This window comes from Patella vulgata, chromosome 8, assembly GCF_932274485.2.
Source record: "Patella vulgata chromosome 8, xgPatVulg1.2, whole genome shotgun sequence".
NCBI classification, from domain to species: Eukaryota; Metazoa; Mollusca; class Gastropoda; family Patellidae; genus Patella; species Patella vulgata.
The window spans coordinates 49,670,777-49,693,746 of record NC_065886.2 but is presented as its reverse complement, the minus strand read 5'-3'; the positions used below and the strand labels follow the sequence as shown (position 1 = coordinate 49,693,746).

General features: G+C 32.5%; 1 protein-coding gene across 1 annotated transcript in view; it reads left to right on the top strand.

Annotated features, from left to right (window-relative positions):
- Window positions 1–22,970, top strand: part of LOC126829506 (uncharacterized) — a 104,818-nt gene that overhangs the window by 60,563 nt on the left and 21,285 nt on the right. Inside the window, exons 4-7 of the mRNA XM_056103089.1 lie at window positions 9,552–9,712; window positions 16,078–16,180; window positions 18,854–18,905; window positions 21,141–21,254. Of these exons, the coding sequence (XP_055959064.1) occupies window positions 9,552–9,712; window positions 16,078–16,180; window positions 18,854–18,905; window positions 21,141–21,254 (430 nt within the window). The remainder of the gene's footprint in view (window positions 1–9,551; window positions 9,713–16,077; window positions 16,181–18,853; window positions 18,906–21,140; window positions 21,255–22,970) is intronic.

Below are 22,970 nucleotides of genomic sequence, written 5' to 3'. Positions count from 1 at the left end.
CTCAGGAACCGTTGGTCAGATCAAGCTAAAATTTGGAATTTCAGCCTTTTCAGCCCTTAAAAGCATGTAAACCAAATTTCAGCCCAATCAACTCATTGGGTTATAATTGACATGGAATGACCCAAAACACAGATTTTGAAAAAATCGAAAAAATATCTAGACGACATGGGACAAGAATGGCTTTAACATATGTGAAGAGACATTAGTACAAACTATAATTCCACCAAGTGCTGTAAAGGGATAGTTAGATGTATTATGAATGGTTAGAGTGGCTGTGGTGTTACGGTGAAATACTATGCCGCCACCGTAACACCACAGCTTTATGATTTGTTAGACAGGAGTGATGTAATGGGTGTCAACAACTGGGTATGCTGGTACCGTCGCAACGTAGCCGTGAAATATATATTGTGGGGGGGAAGGGCGGAAACGGAAAAATATACAATGTTGACAGTATGTGCCAGGCATGAGGCTGCGCAGACCGAGCGGCAGCTCGATAGGGAGTGTATGGGAGGGTCACCCTCATAAAAAATTTTTTTTTTAAATTTCAGTTTTCTGTAAGCAGTGAAAACACTATTTTGGCATTGTTTGCGGGGTTAAACCTAAAAATCACATTAATACACCTATTGCACGATATTGTGAAACTAGCTGACGAAGACAGCTCGGGCGGCGATTGTTCGACTCGGGGCTGCTCTGTCAGTATCTAACAAACGCATTTAGTTCGCGTACAACTTTTAAAAACCGAATGTCAGTATGGTATTTTTCACATAATTGGTTATCGCAAAAACAGAGTAAACTGAAAGCGAGTAATCTCGACTCAAACCTATAGTCTATAGCCTACTTACTACACTCGTCACTAGGCTTCCTATATTATTGTTTGTGGACGGTTTACTACTCAGTGATAAGCCTGCGCCGCAAAAAGAGGTCTCGCCTTTTATTATTAGTATAATGACTTCCTCATGTGCGGCAGGTTAGTTTGCTTCTAAAAACACTGTTTTCCGTTCCAAAAAATACAAAAGTAATTTTCTACCAGATGACCATGGTTCTTTTCACCGAGACTAGATAATTTCTCTCGGTGTAAGGATATAGCTATGGATAAGTTCATACAAGGTCAATAAATCCGCGGTCACTTCGGGTCACACTGTTGAGAAAATAAACCGATGGGTTTGTTTAGTAGCAAATCGAGCGTGAATCAACTGAGTTTGTACTGAAAAATTTTTGAGTGATATGTATGAACTGTCTTCACACATTCGGTTTATAATTAGCGATACACAGGTACAGTGGCAAGTGTTGTACTTCACAGACTGTTTACCTCCGAACTACCTCCGCACGAAATCCCCGATTTGGGTACTTGTTAAAAGAAAAAGAATTAGTACCTGTGCGCATGCCAGTAAAAAAAAAACTAAGAGTTCGCGCATAAAAATGCCCAAACGTACCAGGCGCCAGGTCATCCAGAAAATATACAATTACACCAAATGTTTGTCTGTTTTCATGGCATGCGAACACTACTACTCACCAGTTCTTTAAGACTACCAAATTTGACCTGTATACATTCACTAGAAAGGTAAAAATAAGATATCTGAAACTCAAGTAAATTATTGATACATATTCTGTTTCGAAAACTTTTCGGTAACTCATGAAACTCAAATGCCCGTATCTCAGTCAATTTTCAAGCTACAGACCACAAATTTTACACAGTTTCTAGGTAAAATGACATATATTTTTTTCCATATTTTTTCGAAATTTCTGAAAATTGACGCACTTGACATGGAATGACCCTTTAAGAATATTTGACCAAAAATCTATAGATATACAGATTCTCGATCTTTATCCACTAGGAAATTTGAATTGAAATTTTACAATTCTGTATTTGATTTTAAAGGGGAAGACCAACTATTTTCAACAAGGTTTCCATAAATCTTAAATATATATTGATAAATAATCCCCTCTGTAATACAAGTAAAAAAGTTTTTGTAAGTAAGAAATTAATTTTTATTCAAACCGGAAGTGACATAGGTGGTTCAACACGCTCACTGGGCTCTATTGTAAGCATACAGATTTGGCATAACTTTACTGCTGTATTGAGTTCACGTGTCGTCCTTTGGCCAAAAATCTGATCAAATGGGCTGTTTATTAGGATATTATAAACTCGAATTTATGTTTTTTTTAACGTTTAGTACACAAATCCGTCGCGTAAGTTCACACAAACTGAACAGTACGCTGTGCCTCAATTCACGCCACATGGCTAATTGTTTACATCACGTGGTTTGATTGACAGCTTGCAAGTGACATGTATTTCGTCTGCTTCGATGTTTTTGTGCATGCTGACAGCGTTTTTCAACATAAACTGATAAAAATTATGGGCATGTGAGACATATAATATATAGTGCATTTTGGCACATAATGTCGACGTGAACGGCTTTTCCTTTTTTCTTCCATTTCCACTTTAGAATGGCTGGACTCGAATGTTTATACGACATTACTGTAGACCTATAGAAGAGTTATTTTATATTCCAATACGTTGGTGTCTGACGTTGACATATTTTGGAAATTTATATATTTATTTGAATATATATATATATATATATATATATATATATATATATATAGTGTGCCACAAGTCCGTTGAAATAAATAAAAACACTGTCAGCAGACTCAACACGCACAAAAACATTCAAGCAGACGAAATACATGTCACTTGCAAGCTGTCAATCAAACCACATGATGTAAACAATTAGCCATGTGGCGTGAATTGAGGCACATCGTACTGTTCAGTATGAGTGAACTTACGCGACGACTTTGTGTACTTAACGTTAAAAAAACATAAATTTGTGTTTATAATATCCTAATAAACAACCCATTTGATCAGATTTGTGGTCAAAGGAGGACGCGTGCACACAATACAGCAGTAAACTTATGCCAAATCTGTATGCTTACTATAGAGCCCAGTGAGCGTGTTTAATAAAAATGAATTTCTCGCTTACAAAAACTTTTTTGCTTGTGTTACAGAGAGGATTATTTATCAATATATATTTAAGATTTATGGAAACCTTGTTGAAAATCGTTGGTCTTCCCCTTTAATGCACTTGTCTGAGGTCTTAGTATTGTAAGAAATCACTATAAAACAAGCTAATAGCTTTCTATATGTGCAAGTGGCTAGGAACATTAAAGCAATTTATTAAGTCTCTCATTCAAAAAGCTTTCATAATTTAATAAAGATCTTGTTCAGTTTTCTTATCACATAATTTGAAAGCTATGTCAAAAACTAGACAGCCACATCATATACCCCTCAAATACATTAAATTGACTACCAAGCACTACTCGCATTCACCATGTGTATCCATCTCAACCATACACAATGATTTTTAGAGCCTAAAGGTTATTTCAGAATTCCCAAGAAGGATTACTGAAGAATTAGTGCATATATTTTGCATGTAAAATGACGCCCTAAATATATGCCCGGAAAAATGTAATACAATTCATCCCGGATTTCTACTTCAGATCTCATCTGTTGTGAGTAAATGAATTCATTGTAATCTAAATGTAAAGCAATGTGGGATTTATTTAGACATTGATAGATCTATAGAAAAACGTTGTAAAGAAGTAAATGATTTGTAGTCCCCAGGGATAAAAAAACAGGGTTAAATTGTAAGAATCACACTAAGTAAGGGGTTCATGTTGATACATTGAAGTCTATTTGACCTGAGATATCCTCATTGATTATTATGACTGTCGTAGATCTAGATTTAGAATTACTCTAACAAAACCAATGTATCTGAAGCCAGCAGCTCATCTGTCACTGTAAATAAAAGCTGCCACTACAATACGATTGAGGTGGCCATGTTGTACAAGTTACTGTAATTGACAGAAAGCTTTATACTGATTAGAAATATTAATTCCATAGTTAGGCTGCTTTCTATTGGTGATATATTATAATTTGATTTCCCATGCCTACATTAATGATTCAAACACACTGCAAATCATTCAGAGTAATAAGATGCTATTGATTTATTGAATGGTGTTTGTGATGGTACTGAGGTCATATTGCCTCACTTGGCTCATGACCAGCATCCCTTGGGTTCCACTTCCCAAACTTTTACATGTTTGTTTGTTTCATACTTATTAGTTTTATGTGAACTGTATGGTCAACTTACATACTGTATGGTCAAATTACATACTTTAAAAAGCCACATTAAGCATATATACATTACAACTTAAGTAAGATCTTTGCTAGATCAAGAGAATATTACAACCTACGTAAGATTTTTACAACCTAAGTAAGACATTTGAAAGATCATGAGAATATTATAACCTAAGTAAGCTCTTTGCAAGATCATGAGATCTGCAACATATTTCAAATCTTTGCAAGATCTTTACAACATAAGTAAGATCTTTGAAAGATCATGAGATCTGCAACCTAAATAAGATCTTTGCAAGATCATGTTAATATTACAATCTAAGTAAGTTCTTTGAAAGATCAAAAGATCTTTACAACCTAAGTAAGATCTTTGAAAGATCACAAGATCTTTACAACCTAAGTAAGATCTTTGAAAGATCATGAGATCTGCAACCTAAATAAGATCTTTGCAAGATCATGTTAATATTACAATCTAAGTAAGTTCTTTGAAAAGTCACAACCTAAGTAAGATCCTTGCAAGATCTTGAGAGCATTATAACCTTAGTAAGATCATTGACAGATCAAAAGATCTTTATAGCCTTAGTAAGATCGTTGCAAGATCAAAAGATCTTTACAACCTAAGTAAGATCTTTGAAAGATCACAAGATCTTTACAACCTAAGTAAGATCTTTACAACCTAAGTAAGATCTTTACAACCTAAGTAAGATCTTTGAAAGATCAAAAGATCTTTACAACCTAAGTAAGATCTTTGAAAGATCACAAGATCTTTACAACCTAAGTAAGATCTTTGCAAGATCAAAAGATCTTTACAACCTAAGTAAGATCTTTGAAAGATCAAAAGATCTTTACAACCTGAAGAAGATCCTTGCAAGATCATGAGATCTGCAACCTAAGTAAGATCCTTGCAAGATCATGAGAGTATTCAGCCTAATAAAGAATACAACCAGATTATGATAGCATTACAACCTTTATTAAAATTATTGTACAATTAAATTTTGGTTATGGTCTTGTATGCACTTTCAACTCGGAATTTAATACAGATATAAATTATGAATAGGCTACATGGGAAAATTTAATACATTTGTGAAACTTTTAAAATTGCTGTCAGAAATTCTCTTGAGAATTATAATGGTTTTGTCATGTATGACCTTGAGCTAATAACTTGTCAACAATATATATATATAAAGATTTCTGCTGTGATAAATACAACATTTTCTTTTACATTAATCTCATCTCACTGATGTACATGTGACAAACAATAGATTTTATTGACGCCCTGCTATTGAAGAAAGCAGAGGACTATTAAAATGTGTCTGTCCATCTGTGAGTCTGTCTGTCCATCTGTCTGTCCGTCACACCTTTTGGGACACAATACTCCTTCTATATTGAGCTTGAATGTTCAAACTTGGTGTAGGTGTTTATTAGGGGAATGCCTTAATGGAGTTCGAAGATGAGCAATTTGATTGGTTGATGCTATGGGACACAATAACTTTGGTTCTAATTAAGTGAGAGTGATGAAACTTTGTGAATGGTTTCATTATATCAGTACCTTGACTAAGTTCGATAATTAGCATTTTCTGCTTGGGGTAAGCAGAGCGATGAGGAATTTGATTGGTTGAGACTTTGGAGCTCGATAAATTTGATAATTAAACTTGGTGTAGATGTTCATTAGGTGACTAAGTTCAATAATTAACATTTTCTGCTAAAGTTAAGCAGAGCTTAGCAATTTCATTGGTCGATGCTTTGAGACAATATATAGTTTCACTACCAAGTACTTCAAAATCATAACTGAGTACAATTGTGAACATTTCCTGCCAAGACTAAGTAAAAGATAATCAGTTTGATTGCTCATACTTTTCAAAAAGATAAATGTGCAATTAATTAGTATGTGTCATCTATTTATTTAGGGATTACGATGGAGGAGGACATCAGCCTCATTGTTGGTTTGTATGTTCATCAATATTAGAGATTGTTCGTTCACTTGGTTACAACAACTACTAGATTATTATTATAACTGTTGATTAATATAAATACTGATTGATAGAGACTGATTTACTCCAACTTCCAGTCTCTTTAATTTCCCGTCTGGCTGTGAGGTTATATCTTCTTTAATTGTAGAATAAACAGCCTTTTCATAATATTTCTGATATTTCACATATTCCAAATAAAAAAATTAAGATAAACTAGACCTGTGATGCAGCTATGAAGGGTTTTGTCAGTACCCTTTTTACATGTTAACAACTTAATGTGTGGACGTAAACATTGTTCAAATAATCATGGGACCAGTCTGGTGGTGTGTGGTCGAGCGTTATGCTATAAAATGGTAACCCTGTGTTGCTGTTGCATGAATGGCACTACCACAGGTGGCAGAACTTCGTCTCTGTATTTTTGGACAGCCAGGTTTCCACGGATGATAACAAATCTTGTTGCTGGTCACAAATCCCTCCCCATATTGTACTGCCACCTCCAACATAAGCTTGGACATCTTGAGTGCAGTTAGGTGCCAGTCTCTCCCCTCTACGGCAATCAACATGAACCGTCCATCATTTCTGAACAGCTTACTATCGTGATGCAGTTCCTACCCATTGTAACCTGCACTGATGGTGTTGAGGGTTCAAGATCATTCATCAAAATGGTCGGTAGGCTCTTATACCAACAGTGAGACAGTGTCTGCTGATAGGGTGTTTCAATGCCATGGCCGCTGTTGGCGTCACAAACGTGAACTTGTTCCGGAGGTGAATTGTCCGGATATAGTGATCTTCAGCTGGAGTTGTCTTGATCGGTCTTGAGTTGGGCCTATTTGCTGAAAACACTGGAAAAGATTGCTGGAAAATCCTTGCAATTTGCCATGGAGAAGCCCTCATCTGTGCCATACCAATAACCCTCTCTCGTTCTTCCAGTTATAATCTTGGCATCTCTGTAGTGTTTTTTTTTTCATCGTGAATCATTGCTCTATCCCTCCAGGTATCTATGCAACAATCATGCACGTGCATCTTGAGGAAATACCTGCGTTCAGTGACTGCAATGTGTATACAGGGTATATTTTGTCAAATGTTTTCTGATAATGTTTAAACTTATTGCAACATTATTGTATAGATAAAACAGGAATTACATGTGTCAACTTTGTTTTGCCTGCTAGTTTAGTTGGTTCGTGACCTTGTGACATTAGAGATAAATATTCTACTTTCTAAATTAAACTAATCAAACTGGAAGTCTTGACTTTAACTGACAGTATGCAGACGAGGAAAATACACAAAGTTAACGTCACCTCATTAAAAAATAAGATATCGTGACTCGTTAAGGTTTCTTCACCCGTTTCTTTACACAATGGAGGATGGAAATTTGTTCTTACATTATGCGTAGCACATGCTGGTTGACGGATGCTAGTATGGTGTATAGCGCTAACTCATTATTATCTCTTGCATATCGCGTCAATCAGTTAATCCACTTGAAGCCAGTCTTCACAGGACTTGTCAATCAAAAAATAATTAGCTTGCTAACAGAGCCAATAATCTTAGCATCTTTTTACTGAACTTGAGCTATGTGACAAGACAAGCTTAAAACATATTGACAGGGGACGTTACTTAACCTTTAAAGTATATGTAAACTAATTAAATAACACAGTATCTTATATAATCTATATATAATGTTATCATAGAATAACATTAATATATGCCCCGCAACAAAATTGACCAATATTTCATTACAAGCACTATATTTATATCTAATGTTTAGAACAGGAACTGAACTATACCCTTCTCTAGCATTATCATGAAAAGTCACTTCCTGATCAACAGAGTGTACTTAAATATCAGCTAATTTTTCTTACCAGAAGCCCCAAAGCAGTAAAACCCTCTCCGATGTCACAAAGATTCCATGTATATTTTATTAATTCATGACAATCTTCAAAAGACTATGGAGACATTAACATTTCTTAAAGCATATAAAAAACAACAAATGTATGAGGAAGTGGAGAGAAAAACTTCATTAAATTGAAAAAGCGTGAAATACTGAAAAATTGTTTTTCTGTTGTCTGTAAACTCATCGGGTGAGCCATAGAAATACATGACATGATGTATTGTGGTGTATTGTTATGATCGAGTGAATCATTCTGTTTTGGCTGTTTTGCTACAAAGTATGATTTAAGGCAAGCTTGGAATGGACAAATTCAATATTCTTACATAGTTGGCCACAAGTCAGCACAATTTGGCCATAAATTAGAACATGTATAACATATAGATGTTTTATGTTGTTTGCAATCTAGCTCGCCAGATCGGAATAAATGTATGAACATAGCCAATACAACAAAGTTTTTGAATAAAATTCAGTGTTGTACTATACTAATAACATGGCTGCACTTTGTACTCAAATTGTGTAAAAGTAGCTATGAAGGTTGTGGACCATCTAGAGGTCACAATTTTTATCCGATTTTGATAAAACTTAAAACATATCTTTATATCCAAAAGATCTCAGTACCTTTTGATATTTGGGCTTTTCAGACCATAACTTTCTGTATTATTGCCCCTGATGGTACAAAAAATCCTGTTTGTTTTTAGCTTGTTCTCTATCCATCCCTGGCAGCTGCTGGTTTGGTAATCAGTGTTGTTTGTTTCAGTATTTAGTGATTTTACAGTATTAGTTTTTTCAAGGGTTTTTGGGGGGGTATTTTGCGGTACTCTTCAGACAAACAAATAACTGTTGAAACCAAATCAGCACCCTATAATAGCAGGAATTTCTGCGATAGATTTTAGAGAAATTTTTTCAGAAAACCTCACCTTTAAGCCCCAATTATGTTATCATTACATTGATAATATTTTTTCGTGGAGCCCTCTAAACTACTGAATCTACATTCATAGAGGTGACCAACAACCTGTCTATCTAATTTACCCAGGATACGATTTGCATACAAAGATTCGAACTACAAACTACTGCTTTGAATTTACAATTCCACTAACCACGCAACCAGAAAACTGTTGCAGCAAACCTGCCACGTAGTCACCACTTTTCATCTCAGAGTTGAAGCCAGTTGCTGAAATGCCAGTTACTCTCAGCTGTTAGATTAACATTAGCCCTGCTGTACACAAAGCTTATTTAAAATACCTGATAAAACTTACATAGGCGTACGGGGAAATTTTTGACTGGGGGGGGGGGGGCGGTGGTGGTTGGTGCCCAAAAAATGTAGTTAGGTTCTTAGTATGTTACATAATAGTAATAAATTCACTGTTAAATTGGACACACTCAAGAATACAATATTTTTTTTATATACAAATTTTACAAAGTACAATTGTGTGCCCAAATTTTCCCAGCATTTGGTGCCCAAAATGGGGGGGGCGGCTCCCCCCCCAGCCCCCCCAGCTCGTACGCCTATGAAAACTTAGATCATGGAATAAAATATTATCTTTTTCTTATTTTGTAGCCATGTTGAAAAATACACAACGAGAGAAGATCCTAGAGACGAAGCTGATTATATTGAACCACCTAAACCTCGAGAAGTAGAACTTGTTCGGGATCCAGAGAAAGGTTTTGGTTTTGTTGCTGGTAGTGAGAAACCTGTTGTTGTACGATTTGTTACTGATGGTAAATATTGTTATATTTTATTCTCATTCAGTTAAATGGCTTTCTGTTTTCCAAAGATGTATTTCATGGAATGAGCAGGGCATGACCAGGTAGTATTTAACACAGCCATTCACCCAATATTAAGTTAGTAGACTTACACCATAAATGGCCACCCAAGATGGATTATCAAAAGTGAGTTAACAATGGTCAGCTATGACAGATATAATAGACAATTAGTAGTAATGAGATAATCCATCTATAAACATTACATAATCAAGGTCCAAATAGTCAACTTAGTAAATGAATGAATAGCTGTGTTAAATACCACCTGGTCATATATGGACGCCCCCTATTAAAGTGTCGACCCGACTCTCAGATGTTGTTGCACTTAAGCTCGTCTCCCGACATCATTCTGGTAGGCCTAGATTAAAGGAGCTAAGTCTCTAACTCAATATTTTCCATAATATTCAAATTCCCAAACACGAATCAGAATTCAATATCCAATATTTAAGACATAATTAACATTTTATAGTAAGTATCCTATGGTGTCGGGTGTCATTTTATAATGAACAAATAAAAACATATCCTACAACACAATGTGGAAGTAGTTAGTAAAGGCAAAATAATAATTTAAACCAAAAAGTGTAGAATGCATTAAGCAGACATAAACGATTACCATTCAATTTGAACTGTTCACATATTTCACTGAACATAATTCATTAGAAATTACAATATATAAATGACTTTACATACATTCATATTACATTAACATGTGCTTTTAGACTATTTTTGTCTATTTTAAGTTTCAAATAAAAAATAGAGCCATATGCCTTTAAAGCAAAAAAAAAAAAATGTACTGTGCTTCATAAATGCATATAATTGCTATCTCTATTTGTTCAGCCCTACTCTGATCTTGTTTTGTATGTCAGACAATAAAGAATTATTCTTCCAATTTCTGCTGCTATTTGATCATTTGTCATTGGCTATATGCACTATAAAATCTGCCTTGAAAGTATAGAATGACACCTTATTATATATATATATATATATATATATATACATGTACATGGTATTATAATATAGTAAGGTATGAACACTACTACTGTGAACACATATACAATCAAAAAAATACAAGAATATTCCTCATTGAACACCAGTAAAATAGGTGTGAGGTATATTACCACAATAGCCTCAATATCAGACAAAGATAGCTTTCTCAATTTTGGACGAATGTTCTTATCTAATGTCTCTTCTGAACACTCTTTTTGGTTGTGCTAGTTAGATTCCTACTCTCGTTAATTCTAAAAGACTGGACAGAATTGCCCATAGGCAGTTTGTTTGAAAGAATGAGATCAATGTTGTCTTATATAAAACAATTTTGTTATTGTACTTATATAGCACTGATCGTCACCAATGATATATAAGCATTTCTGTATGTCGAATCATTTGGTTAACTAGGCCATTTGACTTTTATGTAAGCCAATATGTGTAGAAATAAAAAGAACAACTCGGATCTCTTTTCTTATTACAAATTTCAATCGTCTTTTGCGATTCACAATTTAGCTTGGCCCCACGTCATCAGGGAGTAGATGGAAGGCGGGCGGCTAATTGGTTCTCGCTTTCTTTGCCCTTTTCTTTACCAGTCCTTTTTGGGTTTTTGTGGCATGAAAATTTCTTATAAGATCTTGCGGCAAGAGATTCTGAACTATCCCTTGGGGTCCTTTTACTTGCTTGAGTCGTGTTTTATACCAAAATTACCCCCTGTATTTCCTTGACTGCAGTATATTATCAATATGTTTGTCTTCAAATTTTGTTTGTTGAATTTGTATATTTTGGGTCCCGTCATTATTAGTATTGTTTTTAGTTTGTGCATTTAGCTGACTGTTATTGTTATCATTAGATTGCATAATTTGCAATTTATGTAAAACTGATAGAAAGTTTTACTGTTTTCAGTAAAACTGATAGAAAATTTTACAATTTTTAGGTAATATTTTCTCTCAAATTTATTATGGAAAGCACAAATTACAATCTCTCTAACATCTTTTAAGCTTAATTAAACACTCAATTTTATTCATATATAACTTTAAAAAAATGTTTTATAAGATACTATTAGGTGTATTTATATTTTACCTTCTGGATAGTTTCAATGTCTGATATACAAATCAAAATTAATGTTCCATTTAACAAATTAGAGATGTGTAGGATGCCCAATAAAACACTAGTATAGAATATTGTAAAGATAACTATTTGTTAGATATCAATTCGGAATAGATTTTATACATGGGCAAGGAATATTGGAGTGGTTTATAAACCATGAATTCAGAAAAAGTAAATAACTAAAGGACATCTTCAGGTTGAATGATCCGTCTACGAAGTATGATTATATATTAGGATTCAAATCCTGACTTGGTTTATAAATTGAAGCTAGAATAAGAATGATGGGTATGATATTGTTAGAGATCATGATAATTTGAGAGACACGAGTATTGATTGAAACACGTAAATAGAATGGTGAGATAAGAACTTTATTACGAGATCAAATATTCCACCTCGTAAAGTACACTTACCAGTAAAAACCTGCGTGTGACCAACCCGGGATTTATTCTGACATAATGGAAAATTTTTATCCAAATAGTCAGATGTCATCAATTATGTAAACATGTTGAGTTTTGTAGTTAAAAATGATTATGTAAGCTATATGTCATTGTCGAGATCAGAGTATCATGCTCTGTACCACACACTTTTCAATAACTCAATAACAACTAATAAATGAAATAGGGATAGAAGGGATTTTAAAGCAAGGAAGGAAATATTGATGTGAATTTCTATATATATATTTCATCAAATTTTGTTTACTTGTTACCAAAGAATATCCCAATGTAGGAGGATATTGATCTTAGTTGAGTGACTGGTGTCACGATCTAAAATACAGGCTTACAGGCAGTAGCAATCTAGTTTGCAGAATTAATGTGTTGTTCCCTCCAGCGGTCTGTGGTATTTGCTTGAATTAAGCGCCAAGATTGTTAGATTTACCTTACCCTGTGTCATTACAAGCTAGTAAGAAAACATGATCGATTTTTACCCAATTTAATCGCTGGTTTAAATAGCATCGGATAAATTTTAATGACTTGTTTCAGGCATGTCTTTAATTTGTAACGGAGAACACACATACACTGTTAAGCACGCAAGCCCAAAGACAATTTAACTGCAAGTCTGTCCTCTTTTTTTTATGGTTTATTGTTTAAGGTGAAATAGCCTGTTTGAATATGTGCGTAATTCTGATTACTTGCAGGAATCAAAGACTATTAAAAGAGCGATCTAAAGGCATGAGCTAATACAATTGACTAAGTGTTTGTCTTTTTATCGAGTGTCTTTAATCTTGTTTGGTAACAAAGGACCGCAACGAGACATGAATTAGTATGAGACATGCTGGCTGAATATGAAATTTCCTAGCAAGTTAACGTCCTACTTGTGGATTATGGATAACAAAAAGACTCATAGTACAACCTTTTATTATTGATAACTTCGTAGAATAAAGCAGTAGTTTTATATGATCAATCTTGTATCTTATTTAAATATTCTATATCCACATTTTTTTGTTGAAATTGAAATCTAACCCATGTCTACACTGCCAACTATGCAAAATTTGCGCTATTCAGAAATTTGATATCAATGTACATTAAAAGAAATGGAAGAGCTGTCTTACTTATGGATGAACGTTACAGCAGTAGGATTTCTGATAATCATGATGGTACTAATAAAATTACTGTATTTAAAAAGGTGAAGAAAATGCCTGAAGGTTTAGCTTACTTAAAGATGGGTTCCCAGAAAAGTATTTATCGGGTGGTTATTTCCAATAAAAGTATGGCAATTTTGGTATATATGGAAAGTAGAGATATTCAATCTTACTAGAAAAACAATCATGGAGCGTATACAGGACAAACAGCCCGATGATTTGGAATTTCTGCACGTGTGATGTCAAAGGTCACACGCGAAAATTAAGTACTTGATGTACAAGTTGATAAACTTTATGAAGAGTTAACGGAAAAGACGCGGGTAGTGGATAATCCGAGAATTTAATTAGGATTCGATATTTGTAATAAATAGTAAGCGATTAAAGACAACATTGTCTTATGTATGCAATGAATTCTCCTTTGACTTCTGAGAGAGGTAAATCACATGACATAAACATGACCTGGTTTGATCATGGACCTTATAATGTATTATAAGGTCCATGGTTTGATCGAATTTTTATAGCAGGGCATTCCTTGGCAATTACAATGTTTGAGAAGGATTTGAAGCAAAATTATGACAAATTAATTAGTTTGAATATGTTTTTAGTCCAAATATACCATTAAATCACCCAGTTTGTACACGGGAATGTATCTTTAAAAGAAAGCTGGAAATAACTTGTAATTATATCGTCATACCTTATATATGACATTGGTGCTTGTTGAATACCATCTTGATGGAGACATCAGCCATCATAATATAGTTGAAATAATCTATAAATAGAATGTTTCATATAATATCATATTATAGTTCCAAAGATCCCCATCTGACCAAATTACAACAGTCTATATAGCTACTTGATGATGTCTGTCTGTTGAGGTTTCCACCTATATCATGACCAGATAATATATCAGTTTTAACCTGAATCATATTCTTAGAGATTTCACACATACACAATGGATTTTTGATAGTTTATAAATTGGTATGCATGCATTTTCAGCTAACAATTAAATCTTGTCGATGGTGTGGATGATTTGCTATAAAATACACACTGATAGTTAGTTTATTGTGGCTTTATTATATGTCCCCCACCAAACTGTTCTCAAGTAAAGTCAGTACTATTGCTGAGATGGATGAGTAGGGACAAGCTATATAGGGAGCCAACAGTAACTTTTAATTTTCTGTAAATTAAATTCCTAAACACTCTTTTAAATAAACAGTAAATAAAATATACTTGCACACTCTTTTAAATAATTAGTACAGTAAATAAAATATACTTGCACATAATGTAAGTCGGTACCTAAAATAGTATTACTACACCTGATGTATGTAAAGCACATGGTATAACTACTTTCATCGTTTTAACAGTTGGATATGGACGTAAAACTCCAGGAACGAACGTAACAGTTTCTTGCTTGTGCTAAAACCTGAAATATTTACCTATTGTACTGAACATCAGTTGTGGTTGATAACTCTGCTTCTAATTGAGGTAGAATGTTCAAATTGTATGGTTTCATTACATTAGTTCATGGATCAGTCACTAAGTTCAATAATGAACATTTTCTGCTCAGGTTAAGTGGAGTGACAAGCAATTTGTCTTGATACATCTATGGTATCTTTGATCGACTGGGAAAACATGTGATTTGTTTAACATTAATAATATGACGCACATCTTCTAGAATATAAAACAATTTATAAAAACACTGGACAATACAGTAATTATACCTTAAAATGGCGTGTTTCGTCTGTTTCTCAATCCTGTATTTGTAGGAGATTATAAAAGTTTGAGGCACTGTGTTTTATTATATTGTATTATATGGTATTTGATTAGATAACCTGATAAGAGGGAATCATGTTTTTCAAGTTTTCCTTCAATAAGAAACTAACAAGAAGAATAAAGTTTGGTTAATAATGAATAATGTGATGTTTGATCATTATGCTATTGTGCTTTAAGATACTAATTATAAGCATGTCCATGTTTTTGATATTTCACCAAAGGCTGTGAAAGCCATAATAGGTTAATGAAAGACCCACTGAGTTGTTCATTTAAAAGATGAATGATGTAAAAGAAATAGTTTTTGATATAAACTGTGTAACCATATTCTACTAGTACTGTGCAAGACTAACCTATATCATCCTGGGGAGAAATATATCCAAAACAGGTTTCTCTACAATTTATAAAATACTACAATTGCCAGGAAATTCAAGTCTGAAATTCAGAAAAACTATTTGTATCTTTTTATGTCTGATGGTTGAAGTCCTCTCTGACGCAAAGCATATTCAACTTCAGAATTTAACACAAGAATTTGATTGTATAAATTTAAACAAAAAATAGTTTTAACTATTACATGATTTAAATGATTATAAAAATGTTAAATATTTTATGTAATAATAAAGATAGTAAATCATGCGACCTTTAATCAACATTTGGTAACATAATATCAATATTTACCACCTCTAATTCTCAAACCTTTTCCCCCCAATCATTATTGTTCAAATAAAAGCTTACGTTATATGTTGAAGATGACTAGAAGTAGTTGAATGGCCAGTATTTTGTGAGACTAGTAAACAAGACTAGGTCTGATGGTAAAACTCAACAACTATATTTACTGGATGTTTCTTCATATTGACTATCATGTTCATTACCTTTCTAGGTGGGCCAAGCGTGGACAAATTGTTACCTGGAGATCTCATACTCAAGATCAATGCAGAAGAAGTCAGAAAAGCACCGAGAGAAAAAGTAATTGAATTAGTCAGGTAAGTAATCCTTTGATGTTGGCTTAATCACCAGTCTTATAAGAGACAGGGAGAGAGAGAGAGAAATGGGGTCATTTCGGGACTAACACATGGTTCAATTTTATTTCAATAATTCGCTTGCGCCTAGGGAGTCTTTTAGCAGTGGGAGGAAACCAGAGGACCCAGAGAAAACCCATGAGGTTGGACAGACGACCCTACTACTTGCCATGTACAACTGGGGAATCGAAACCACACCAGTTAACTCAATGACAGACCTTATGATACAACGCGCACACACTTATCATTCGGCCATCCAACCCCTGCCAGTCTTATAAGTAATTACTGTACATAGTATTTTACAATTGTAATAACAATGGAATTGAATGTTAATTAAATCTAACTCAGATAAAATCTTTCTGAAACCCTTCCATGAGTAGTTCTTACAGAAACTATTTTCCTATTCTGTACAGTTAAAAATGATGTTTTAAATTGGTCCAAGATTCTTTGTAGATATAAAACAATGTGGATTGATTGATATCAAGTACACGAACAAAACTTTAATTGTATTAACAGCAATCTTGCATGCTCATTATCATTAAATTTTAGCATGACATTTCTCAGTAGTCAAGGCCAGTCATTCTAATTATTGAATTTGGACAATTCCCTACAAGATATTTATTTTTTTCTGTCTTGCACACAATGTAATAAATTGTTATTAGGGCTTCAATTGATAGAAATGTATTACATATTCTATAAACACGAAATTTAAATAATTTATTAAAAAAATAAAATCACATTTTTATTTTCAATTCTGAAAAGTGGCAGGGAGCCAAAACTATTAATGTGTTTTTAGAATAAAGTTATAGTGTTTTAGTTAAGGCTAATATTTGGAGTGAATTAAGTGTTTGCAGAAATTGACATGCATTTGTTATATTTTTGTGTTTTTAAATTGTGTTGAGCCCATCTGTATTTTGTTTACGTTCAAGCAGTATTATCGATAAAAAGAAAAACTTGAGAAAAATGAAGATTGTTTGGCGAACGTTTAATTGAATTTATGTTGTCACCAACAACTTCTTTTAAGTGTGCAGTTGATTGATTCTTCAATAGATCTTCTTTTCTGTTGGATGGAGGTCAATTTCGATTGTCGTCTGCCAAAATATTCACTGAACTCTGCTTTAGTCTCCAATATTTAATCGGATGAATTGTTATAGTTGGAAGACGAGAACACCACTAAAGAAATAAAGACGAATTGTTAAGAATGTCCATTTATTTAGTTAAAGCTTATTACTCGACCTGCCACACACAGGATTCTTATAAAAATACTTACATGTTATCTTAGAATATATTTCTGCACCAACGGAAAAGTATGATGGAATTATTTAGAAACCTAAGGTTTGAATTGTTTATATATTTTATATGTCAGTTATAAATAGTAAATAAGTTTTATTTAAAATAAAAATGTTGATTATCATTGGATTTAACAGATAATTAGGTTTTATATTCTTGCTTGAAGCAATGTCTTAAAATTATAGTTTGTTTCTAGGATAAAAATAGATTTATTTCAATAAATATTGTTTATCTAGAAAGGGTCTGAATAATCATTGTTTGTATTCTACTGGACATCATGTAGAAGATTTTCATTTTATAAAATATTGTTTAATTTTAGAAAGTAAACTTAAGTGCTTTAATATTTTTGTTGAAATTATATATGTGCACATTACTGAATGAAATAATAAATCAGTTATATTAACATTATAATGTCTATCCATTATCTACAATTTCCTCGCGGATACATACCATAGGTTTCTGTGTGATAAAACTTAAAATATTATACATCATTTGGTACATAGCCAGAAGCAGTTTTATCATAAATAAAACATGAAACTTTATGGAACATTTCAACAATGATTCCTCTGTCATTAGCAAGTACAATGTGGACACAGTTTAGAAATGGACATTATAGATATATAACCGCTAGGTTCTTCAGTAACTACAGTCTGGAATGGTTGTTCATTCTTTTAATTAATGGAACTTATATCTTACAAATGACAATAATTCAATACATACACCTACAGCACAGTGGATGACCGATGTGGCTGCTACTAAGTCGGGTGACCTAATGACTTCCCTATTGATGTACATTAGCCTTTTTATATTCTAACTATAAATGGATAATCTCAAATGTTGACATCAAAACATATATTATACAGGATTATCATTAGAGACATTAACATAAATAAACAGATTAAATAATTAGCTTCTATCCTGATTGATATTAACCATAACACATTAAATACTATCTAAAACTGACTGGTCATAGATAATTAAAAATCCCCTCACAATGGCAGTACAAAAACAGACTTGAGATTAAATGAGAGGTGATTTATTCATCTTTAAAATGTTTCAGGTTAAAACACCTTTTATTAAATGATTAATTTTAATGATCTTTATATATACAATGGTGGTCCGTCACAAGATTCTTAAATATATTATATGTTATATAAATAGAAAGATTATTAAAAAAGAAGATTAAATGGACATAATCTACTTTAGGTCTGATATCATGAGAATCACATTTAAAGGGAAATCTTTAAAAATCCAATTAATTTAGTTGGATATCAAGGTAACAGAAATTCTTAAGAAGTCTGTATCGTAATGAAGAAATTGATATGTTTAACATTTTGTTTCTTTCAGAGCGTGTAAACAATCTATTGTCCTTACAGTGTGTCAGCCATACTCAGACAACGTAAGTATTTACATATTGGCTGCTTCAAATTCATGATAACTGGTGACTGTCGTCCAAATATGTGGATTGTGTCATTGGTTATCAAGTGATGTTTTATGTGTGTACCTGTGAGTATGGTATATAATAGACACTGTTTACCAGTTCAACATCTTCAATACTTGAAAAAATGACTAAAAAATGACTAAAAACACCTGACATTAAGTCACATTATTAATTGTGAAATATTTGTCATGGTGGAATTTAAATAATAGAGGTAGAAGCTCTGCTTGGAATTTGAATATCTTGTTCTGTTTGTTTTAAAACAGATGACGTTGTCCGGTAGTCTGTACTTCCATCTGTTAACTTTATGATTTTATTAAATGGAGAAATCTCATGGTTCATCATGAATTACATTGAAACTTTCTATGTTGTTACCAGCCTATTACAGACTTTATATAGATGTTCAACACCTACTTGAATCTGTTTCATTTAACAGTTTATCAATTATTGAAATTAGTCAGTTTTATGAGAAAGGTAGTTGTTTTACAGGTTTTGCTAAAGGTGTTCATTATATATTTTGAGACTGTTTTATTAGATTTGTCTAAAAAACACAACTCAATGACAAAACTTATCAAATGTTAAATAGAATTGAGTCCAGTAGAATATATAATACGGAATATAAGGAGAAAAATGTGTGATTTTAATCACAGTATGTTTTAATGGTATGTGTTTAAACCATTTCATTATAAAGTGACATGATTATAAGATAATTAAACATTGAATGGGGGGATTATCAATATTTGTACATATCCATAATAGTTTTTAAAATATTGGACATAAGAATATGTGATAAACTCTTGTTGACTGGTCCGATGATTTAACTGCTGTAGGCGTATGTTTTGTTGCCTGGCAACCTATCTTTAAAATATTGGACTTAACAGACAGAAACTACTAGAATAATAGAACTTTTGAAGAAAGATGCATAATTTAAGTGTTTTTTGATTGTACAGCACAAATTACAACATAAAATAATTGTGGTAGTTTATTAATGTTTATATCATGTAAATCTACAGTTTATTACCATTCTAAAAATACCGAATTGTAAATAGATATTGGTTTTTGATGATAAATATTTTCTTGGAATGTTTAAAAGATATACCATTTAGAAACCCCAAAAAGGGGATGAACAATGTTTTCAAAACACGGGACATAATTACTAAATGCCATTGAAGTTTTTTTATCTTGAAAGAGGTTGTAAGATAATTTGAGGGATTATGAAGGAGCTGTTTACACTCTTCATTCCACGTCCAGTCACCATAGAAATAAATTGGATTAAGAGAAATGTATAAGATTCAAGAAGTAAATATTATACAAATGTTATGAGAATATTTTAAAGTTGTTAAATGTTAATTTTTGAGTATTAAAAAAAATAACACAGTTTAGGCTTATTCCAACCAATTATTCAAGATTATATGGCTCTTAAATTATTTTAAAATTGTTTATTCCAATATTTTTGTACAAATTCTTATTGAAAATCTGATTTTATGAAGTTGATGAATGTATTAGCCATTGCATTTTTAAAGCAATTTTGTTAGTCAATGAAAAATCTAGTAAATCAAATTTGATTAAATTAATGTGCATAAGATACCATCTTATAAGGAAATTGGTTCGTGATCTCTGCCACTTCCCAAATCCATCAATAACTTTAATTTCCACTATTTTCAGACTTTGACCTATACATCTGATGCTTTTCATGTATTTGAAAATAAACTGAATGGACACTGATTATAATATTGATTTTTGAAGTAATGTGAAATATTGTTATTAACAGTATAATTGCTGTATAGAAAAAAGCAATCAGAATCAAGTTTTTCTATGTCCGTCTACATCGTGTTTCTGCTTAACTGAATGATTTGAAGAGATTTTAGCAGCTCAAATATTCTCTTTTATTTCTAACTGATTTTGACTTGTAATAGGTTAATGGATATTGGAAATTTTTGCTGCGTTTGGCGATTAACAACATGAAAATAGCTCTGTACACACCAGAATCTTTCCGATGTTATATACATGTATACAAAATCTGTCATGTCTGTCAGGTTTTTAGTTTTGTCGGCATTCAAGCGAACAACAAGAAAATTTAGCCAATCCACAAATTTTGGAAGACATTAAGTGCTTATTGATTTTCGGCGTTTGTCTATTGACATCGATTCTGACATTTTTTCATTATCCTATATTTTTTTTTTTTCTATTTTACAGTCCTCAAGAAAGTCAGCACTACTTACGGCTGCCAAGAAAGCAAAATTAAAAAGCAATCCTTCACGGGTTCGTTTTGCCGAATCAGTCATGGTAAATGGTGCCCATGTTTTAACTGTAAGTTTCTTCATTCTTCTGGTAAATTAATCTGTTATACCAGTCATTTGGGAGAAGCCAATTTCATTCACCAATGATAGGTACCGTTAATATTTTCACCGTGTCATCAACAAGAATGTATTGATCATTCTAAACTAATACATACAAATGTTCAACGCGACTCTTGAGAATTCAAGTCTTTTTAAAGAACTTCTTTTGGAATTAGTTTCGTTTTAGAAATTCCCTTTGGAGAATAACAATCATTTCGGAAAGTTCAACTGACTATTGAGAAATCAATTCTTTTTTTTTTGGTTTGTGAATATCTTGTAACGGGGAGAGATCAATTTTCCCAAGCTCAGCAAAGAAATACATTCATTAGTGTGTTACTAACGTGCCATAAAAGATTGAACTTTTACTGGCAAACGAAACATCTACACTGAAAATGTGTTTGCGATCCATTTGGGAATTGTAAAATAAAACTAAATATTTTTATACAAAATAATTCTGAAATCCAAAGCTGAGATGAGAAAAAAAGACTATGTATTGTGTCAATGATAAATTCCATAAATATGAAAATAAAGATGAATATGAGTAAATAGAATATTTTGTGAGTACAACATTTGTCTAGTGATTTGTTGAAAAGTTTTGTTATAGTGTGTAAACTAATCCTTTATCTGTGACAAGTAAATCCTTCATGCTGACACGACTCTCTTATCATGTGTTTATATTTTAACCAGAGATACAAAAAGTTAATCTGTCTTGACGCACATCTCTGACATAATATCTAATTCAAACCATTGAGAAGATATATTCTTTATTTTACTATGAGTGTATACTATAATATTATTAATGTCTTTGAATGAAGTTATTAAATTTGATTTAGTATATCCATGGACCTGTATAACAAAGAATATGATAGACTTTTGTAAATATTTTATTATTCCCACTGATTTTCAAATGAAACCAAAGAATCATTTTTTGTTAAATGTAACAAGGGAGTAATCTCATTCTGATTGTGATTTCTTGAGGTATAGACATTTTCCTGCAGAAATTCAGTTGTTTTGAGGTAGAACCTCTTACAACTGTCCGGTTTACCATGTTTTTATTGGTACTGTAGTATTAGTTTATTAGTGCTTGTCATATTTTGTCAGATCTAACAACAACGATTGCTTCTAGGCCTGAAGAAAGTTATTGTTTACACCATATTTATATGTAGAATAATAATAGATAACTTATTTATTACCATCTCTCTCTCTCTCTCTCTCTCTCTCTCTCTCTTATTTTACATGGACAGGCTTAGTTTTCATTAAATGATAATGAATATGTAGAAGTCTTTGATACATGGCCATAGTTTTCTACCAACATCGTATACTTTGATCTAATTTCTCCTAGACAGATTAATGATTTCAGTATATATATATATATATATTTAATTTTATATATATAGATTTAATTTTAGCAGGCATTATGCAGTATATATATATATATATATATATATATATATTACATAATTACATAATAATTACCACTAAAATTAAATCTCCTTCAGCGCATTAATTACAGACTCATCAGACATTTTAATTTTAATAGATTTGGATGAAGATATGCTCTTAATGGTACACAGTATCTACTAAATAATCCAACAGGCTTGTCTACTATATCTGAATTAATGGAAATTCTGGCTTTCAACATGTCTTCCAGTGAATCTGTATTGCTATTTGTCTGTCCTCTTTAAAG